The sequence below is a fragment of the Bidens hawaiensis genome, unplaced genomic scaffold (genome assembly GCF_021521415.1).
Source record: "Bidens hawaiensis isolate Kalapana, Puna unplaced genomic scaffold, B.hawaiensis_p1.1 tig00081487_1, whole genome shotgun sequence".
NCBI classification, from domain to species: domain Eukaryota; kingdom Viridiplantae; phylum Streptophyta; class Magnoliopsida; order Asterales; family Asteraceae; genus Bidens; species Bidens hawaiensis.
This window is the reverse complement of record NW_027503800.1, coordinates 18117-26010: the sequence shown is the minus strand read 5'-3', so window position 1 is coordinate 26010 and position 7894 is coordinate 18117. Positions and strand designations below refer to the sequence as shown.

The 7894-nt window shown below is 39.7% G+C and overlaps 1 protein-coding gene across 1 annotated transcript; it reads right to left on the bottom strand.

Annotated features, from left to right (window-relative positions):
- Nucleotides 1-398: 398 nt before the first annotated feature.
- On the bottom strand, nt 399-1976 carry LOC143607355 (uncharacterized). The gene is made up of 2 exons (XM_077082832.1): nt 1872-1976; nt 399-812 (listed from the first exon to the last, which is right to left on the bottom strand). Exons 1-2 carry the CDS (start codon nt 1974-1976, stop codon nt 399-401), a joined length of 519 nt encoding a protein of 172 aa, XP_076938947.1.
- Nucleotides 1977-7894: the final 5918 nt, after the last annotated feature.

Below are 7894 nucleotides of genomic sequence, written 5' to 3'. Positions count from 1 at the left end.
TATTATATTATGATTTTTTTTTTATTTTAAAACCAGAATGATAATGATCTGAGAACTATAATATCTAATTATCTATTTTTTTTAAAAAAAAAACAGAATGATAATGACCCTGAGAACTAATATCTAATTATCTATTATACTTTTATCGATGTTATTTAATATCGTTATTTAATATCAAGTATTAAATTATAGACGTTTTATTATTATATGTTAAAGTCGAGATTATAGAAATTCAATTTCCAAAATTTTAACTTCATTAATATAGGCGTAACTTTTCAAAACTACTAACTAAAGGTCTATTAAATTATTAAAGAGAATACGTGTTCAAGTTGGGTAGCATTATTTTTAAATTTATTATTTCGTCAACCACTTGACTTTTGATGCACAAACGAATGGTCTCAGCACTCTCCAAGCAATCGAAACGCCGTGGCATTCTCCCCGTACAATCTCACCGACTCCACCAAATCCTCAAACGCCGAATCGATCCGATCCTTGTTACTGAGCTTCTTAATCTCCGCTCGCTTAAACAACGCCTCGCCTCTCTCGGCATCACTCAACGACTTGGCCGTCAACGGCGACAACGCGACGTCCAACGCCGACGTGCTGTAGCCTTGCGCGTCGAGTGCTAACGCTCGTAACACGTGTGACGTGGCGTCGTTTGGATCGAGCTTGATCGACTTATCGGCTTCTTCGGCGGCTGATTTCGCGAGCTTGACGGAGAGCTTGCGGTCTTTGGTGGATCTGGATTTGCATAACAGTTGAGCTCCGATGATGAAGTGGTGCTTGGCGTCGGGAGATGGCTGTATCGGAACCTGGTGATGAGCTTTTGAGGGAGTTTTTTTAGCCACAACGTGGTGAACACGATGATTATTATTATTATTATAATGATGGCAGCGAGATCGATCGTTGTCATTTTATCGGAAAATTTGTAAATAAAAAGTTTGCTTTAGGTTTTGGAGTGATGAGTGTGAAATGAAATGATCTAGATGATATTGGAGGTCAGTATTAGTCAGAATATGTCTGTGGTTGTACGTGGTGCATGGGTGGTTGTACGTGGTGCTTAAGGGATTGGCACTTGTTACGGTCTATTTTTTGGTGACCGACCTATAAAAAGGGACGATTATTTGGTTTTTGATTTATAAGACAGAGATATGAAAGTAGAAATTGTAAAAAATTTACATGTGAATGAGAAGATTGCTAAAGAAAATAAACGTCGGCCCCCACCCAACCCCACTAATTATAACGTGTCACGCTTCTGTTGAAGGCACATATATGCCGGCAAGCATAGGCCAAACATCTATGGAAATCGGAACATATGGTTGATGCTCTAAATCCTCCAAGTGTCTACGTATTTAACTAAGTCAAGGACCTCGTATCATAATAGCAAAATACAAAAAATAAATGATGTTCATGTATTTAAAACCAGGGTTGTCTTCAAAGAATTAAATGCCTCACCGTAGTTGAGCTGGAATGAAAAAGGCCCCACTACAAGAAAAATGAGCAATAGCGACGACACCTTTAGTGACAACACGTAAGATGTTGTCGCTAATAGTTGGCGTCGCTGCTAATAGCTTGATCCGTGTGAAACCCTTCACAGACCACTCCAGCCATTGATTAAACTTTGATCCAATGGCTCAACAAACCTTACTCGTTCTCATTAATACCAATCTTCTTCAACACATTACACAACCCACCAACCCACATTCTTATCTAGCCACCACCACTACACCCCCCAGACACACCCACTGATCTTCTTCTTCAACACCATACTTGAAGCCATCTCCACCGGAAACTCAAAGTAAAGCTAAGCGTCAAGCCCTGCCACCATCACCCGGAGCCATCGTCAACCACCAACCCATCTTCTTCAATACCATACATGCCACCATCAAAGCTCCATCAACATCAAGCTCAAGCTTACTTGAAGCCATCTCCACTGGAAGCTCAAAGTAAAGCTGACTGTCAAGCTCCGCCACCATCACCCGAAGCCACCGTCAACCACCAACCCATCTTCTTCAATACCATACATGCCACCGCCAAAGCTCCATCAACATCAAGCTCAAGCTCCGCCATCGAGTTTCAAGCTCTATCTACAGTCAAGCTCCGCCATCGTGTTTCAAGATCCGGCAAGCATCAACGCACCAAAATCCGGCCACGTGCAACTTCAGCCACTGTTTTTTCTTCATTTCAGCCACCGGCCACTGCTTGAAGTTTTATGAAATTTTTTTGTTGATCTTGTAACTTATCATTTTTAATAAGAAATTATGTGTGTCGTGTTACATTTTCTAGTTCAAATTGACTAATAATCGTGTTTTGTTATGTTAAAAGTGTACTCCGGCCACCTGCAACTTCTTCTCTGGCAAACTTTCCGGCGTAGTCTCAAGTGACGTATTAGCAACGACATGCCACACATTATCGGCGACGACTTGCCCTTTAGCGACAGACCTTCAGTGGCAACATGTCGCCGCTAAAAGTAGTATAGCGGCGACTTTTGACCCTTTTAGCGGCGACCCCTGTCGCCGCTATGCTCACTTTTCTTGTAGTGCGTAGGCAAATAACGACTAACGAAATATATAAGCTAATTCTTTTAAACGGCGATTAAAGTTATAACAATAAACGTATTGTGTTATGTACATGCGTAAAATCTATTTTAAGCAAAGCGTGTTGAACAAGTGTCTCAACCTCAACCTCAACCTCAACCTCAACCTCAACCATAAACTTTATTTGTTCATTCTTACAGCCAAGGAGACTTCTAGAATTCCTTGTCATGGCAAAAATTGGACACTATGTTTTTGAAGTTCTTGTAAAAGAGATTATAAGAAAATGTCGTTGAAGGATAAGTTTAATACTTTATCATTTGAAAAGCTCGGCTAAATACATGTTTAAAACTCTCAATAACAATGTTTGAAAAGTGGTTATCTCACAATAGTGTAACCAATTGTGTTATGTACATGCGTAAAATCTATTTTAAGCGAAGCGTGTTGAACAAGTGTCTCAACCTCAACCATAAACTTTATTTGTTCATTCTTACAGCCAAAGAGACTTCTAGAATTCCTTGTCATGGCAAAAATTGGACACTATGTTTTTGAAGTTCTTGTAAAAGAGATTATAAGAAAATGTCGTTGAAGGATAAGTTTAATACTTTATCATTTGAAAAGCTCGGCTAAATACATGTTTAAAACTCTCAATAACAATGTTTGAAAAGTGGCTATCTCACAATAGTGTAACCAATTAACCCATCGCGCTACGCGACGTGCTGGCTAAGTATTCGTAACATGATGTATGCAACGTGTCAGGCTAGGGCTGACTCGATAAACCTATAATTTCATTCACGCTACGAGATTCCATTTCTTTAAGGTCTTCGCGATACGCGATCGACAAAGAAATCAACTACCAAAAGAAGGTGATAAAGGATTGTTTCATCTTTCAGTCCACATCCACTTTCTCCCGCTCTCTTAATTATACAATATAATGTTGGTATAATACCCCTAATCGCCGCAACGATACTCTATCTGATCGATCGAAACTTTAATACGCAATCCAAATCTCTGCCTGTACAAGATGTGACTTTGTGCCACGTGTAAGTTTTCAATCTTGTGATTATCGTTAAAGTTTTTTGGTTTATACTAATACATATGACAATGTATTAAATTTAGTGCTTAACAACAGGAAACTCTAAATTTGTATACTTGCAAGGTGAGACATTCGAGTTTTTGTATAACTCACACTATCGTGAGATAACCAGTTTTCCGACTCTGCTATTGAGTTTTTAAACCTGTATAACTCATGACAGAGTAAAACAGTCCAAATGTTTTCAGAATGTTTTCAAACTATTATCATTACATTATAGTGGTTAAGTCTTTGTAGACTTACGGGATGATTTCTAATATGTGTGGGGTTTTGTATACAATACTAATTTGTATCGTTACTTATGGGATCAATAGTTAGCCAATAAGTAATATAACCACAATCACAGATACGATCGAGTGATAAATACCTTTCGTTAATTTGTAAGCAGACAAATGTAAAAACATCTTAATACTATATTGTAAAAATGTTTCATTTATAAATGAATGTAATCTGATCAAATATTTTATACATGTTTCAAGTGACATGTTGCGAAAAATTAAAAACAGTGCTGCAGGGCAATCCAGCTTAAATAAGTGGATTGTCATCAACATAAAGAAATATGCTATTTTAGTAAATTTGGGCTTATCCCTGTAAAACTTATGTTTGTGTAAATGAGAATTTTATCCCCCGTTTATGATATAGGAATACACAAGGTGTTTTTAACTCTAATAATTTGTTGAACCTTTGTAGGTTCCCTGGATGGATCTGTACGGGATATCTCGATCTACACAGGTGCGGAATCCCTGCGTAGGTTGTTACGAGCGTAGAACACGAATCAAACAAACACACGATACGAATAAACGAACACACGTTATATTATAACCGAAACACGTGATATAATCACTGAATACAGACTCAATACTCTCTGGTTCTCACGTCTCTCGACTCACACACGTCTGTATACGATTACCTTAAACACACCTCTAAACAAGCCGTGACCTAGCGTATAAATACACGACAACTTCGCCTGATATGTTCAGGCGAAGTTGTTGCTAACTTCGCTTGACTAACAAGTTCGCCTGATAAGCAAACTTGTCAGTAACTTCGCTTAAACATAAACAAAACACAATTAACATTACAGACTGGATTACAGACACTAGACTATGAACTACTGACATTATGCACCAACAGACTCCCCCTTGGCAGTAGCTTCATATCTTTATCTTTAAGCACTTGTCTTGTAATCTTCATGCATGCACTCCCTCTCTTACACAGACCGTGACTACTCGCTGATATTTCCTCGCTTCGCCTTTCCAAGCAGGAATATAGAATATCTTCTTCTCGTTTAACACCTGCAGATCAGCTTTATATAAATTAACAAGGTGCATCGGATCATACACTCTTAGCACTTCTTGTTCGTCTTCGTCTTCCATCACGGCTTCAGCAGTCTGGCAATCCACATACCACCATTTCAGATCTTTCAGCACATCTTGAGGCATAGTCTTCACTGGAACCTCTTTCAAACACCGAATCGGCTTATATTTCATCACCATCCAATGTTTGCCATCTGCTCTCATTCCTTTTTTAGTATCTTCAACTAATTTTCCTTTCTGTGGTTTTAACAACTCAAACTTTTTCTCTTTAATACTTTCTTTCCAAACTATCTTCCCAATAACTCTGGCCATATTATCATCACTTCTATTAATCAACCCCAGTCTGGCCAAATCCTTTACCTCACACTCAGGTAAGGTATTTAGAGATCTCAACGTCCTCTTAAAGTATTGGATCCCATCATATCTTTTCATCACGAACACTTTTAGCTGTTCATCATATAACCAACAGATAATGCCTTTCTTTGACTCAGCGTACCCTTTAATATTATAACTTTTCTTGAACATTGTAGGTACCACTGGCTTCTTCGTTTTGATAAACCAATGAGCATAGCCTTCCTTCCATCTAGGCTGCTCCTCCCATTCTGTATCATCAACTACTGTATCTTCACATACATTCGACTTCTCAACGGTTGGAAGCTCGTGTTCAACATTCTCCTCTACAATTTCACCTTCTTCAACATCATCTTCTATCACTATCTGTGCACCAATCTTCTCAATTTCTTCTAATGGCAGCACATCATCATCACACACATCATCAACATCTAACATATCATCATCCGACTCCTTCAAGGCATCGATCACATCATCTCCCATCTCCTCGTCATCTACCATCACCACCTCATCACCACCAGAACCGCCAGCTGCACCTGCAGACTCCCCCTGAGCTGTGGTTGTCCCAAGAGCTTGAGTAGTTCTTGGCAACTCACCACCTGCACCTTTCGATGCATTGGGATCATCATCTCTGTCATTCTTCTTCTTTGTCCTGAGCTCGTCGCCTTTACAGCTCGTCTATTGTAGGTTCCCTGGATGGATCTGCACGGGATATCTCGATCTACACAGGTGCGGAATCCCTGCGTAGGTTGTTACGAGCGTAGAACACGAATCAAACAAACACACGATACGAATAAACGAACACACGTTATATTATAACCGAAACACGTGATATAATCACTGAATACAGACTCAATACTCTCTGGTTCTCACGTCTCTCGACTCACACACGTCTGTATACGATTACCTTAAAAACACTCTCTAAACAAGCCGTGACCTAGCGTATAAATACACGACAACTTCGCCTGATATGTTCAGGCGAAGTTGTTGCTAACTTCGCTTGACTAACAAGTTCGCCTGATAAGCGAACTTGTCAGTAACTTCGCTTAAACATAAACAAAACACAATTAACATTACAGACTGGATTACAGACACTAGACTATGAACTACTGACATTATGCACCAACAGACTCCCCCTTGGCAGTAGCTTCATATCTTTATCTTTAAGCACTTGTCTTGTAATCTTCATGCATGCACTCCCTCTCTTACACAGACCGTGACTACTCGCTGATATTTCCTCGCTTCGCCTTTCTAAGCAGGAATATAGAATATCTTCTTCTCGTTTAACACCTGCAGATCAGCTTTAGATAAATTAACAAGATGCATCGGATCATACACTCTTAGTACTTCTTGTTCGTCTTCGTCTTCCATCACGGCTTTAGCAGTCTGGCAATCCACATACCACCATTTCAGATCTTTCAGCACATCTTGAGGCATAGTCTTCATTGGAACCTCTTTCAAACACCGAATCGGCTTATATTTCATCACCATCCAAGGTTTGCCATCTGCTCTCATTCCTCTTTCAATATCTTCAACTAATTTCCCTTTCTGTGGTTTTAACAACTCAAACTTTTTCTCTTTAATACTTTCTTTCCATACTATCTTCCCAATAACTCTGGCCATATTATCATCACTTATATTAATCAACCCCAGTCTGGCCAAATCCTTTACCTCACACTCAGGTAAGGTATTTAGAGATCTCAACGTCCTCTTAAAGTATTGGATCCCATCATATCTTTTCATCACGAACAGTTTTAGCTGTTCATCATATAACCAACAGATAATGCCTTTCTTTGACTCAGCGTACCCTTTAATATTATAACTTTTCTTGAACATTGTAGGTACCACTGGCTTCTTCGTTTTGATAAACCAATGAGCATAGCCTTCCTTCCATCTAGGCTGCTCCTCCCATTCTGTATCATCAACTACTGTATCTTCACATACATTCGACTTCTCAACGGTTGGAAGCTCGTGTTCAACATTCTCCTCTACAATTTCACCTTCTTCAACATCATCTTCTATCACTATCTGTGCACCAATCTTCTCAATTTCTTCTAATGGCAGCACATCATCATCACACACATCATCAACATCTAACATATCATCATCCGACTCCTTCAAGGCATCGATCACATCATCTCCCATCTCCTCGTCATCTACTATCACCACCTCATCACCACCAGAACCGCCAGCTGCACCTGCAGACTCCCCCTGAGCTGTGGTTGTCCCAAGAGCTTGAGTAGTTCTTGGCAACTCACCACCTGCACCTTTCGATGCATTGGGAACATCATCTCTGTCATTCTTCTTCTTTGTCCTGAGCTCGTCGCCTTTACAGCTCGTCTATTGTAGGTTCCCTGGATGGATCTGCACGGGATATCTCGATCTACACAGGTGCGGAATCCCTGCGTAGGTTGTTACGAGCGTAGAACACGAATCAAACAAACACACGATACGAATAAACGAACACACGTTATATTATAACCGAAACACGTGATATAATCACTGAATACAGACTCAATACTCTCTGGTTCTCACGTCTCTCGACTCACACACGTCTGTATACGATTACCTTAAAAACACTCTCTAAACAAGCCGTGACCTAG

Coding starts and splice junctions, on each gene's coding strand:
- LOC143607355 (XM_077082832.1), bottom strand. CDS start 1,976: ATGGTGGCGGAGCTTGACAGTCAGCTTTACTTTGAGCTTCCAGTGGAG. Junction 813..1,871: donor CTTTGATGGTGGCATGTATG/GTATTGAAGAAG, acceptor GCTCATCACCAG/GTTCCGATACAGCCATCTCC.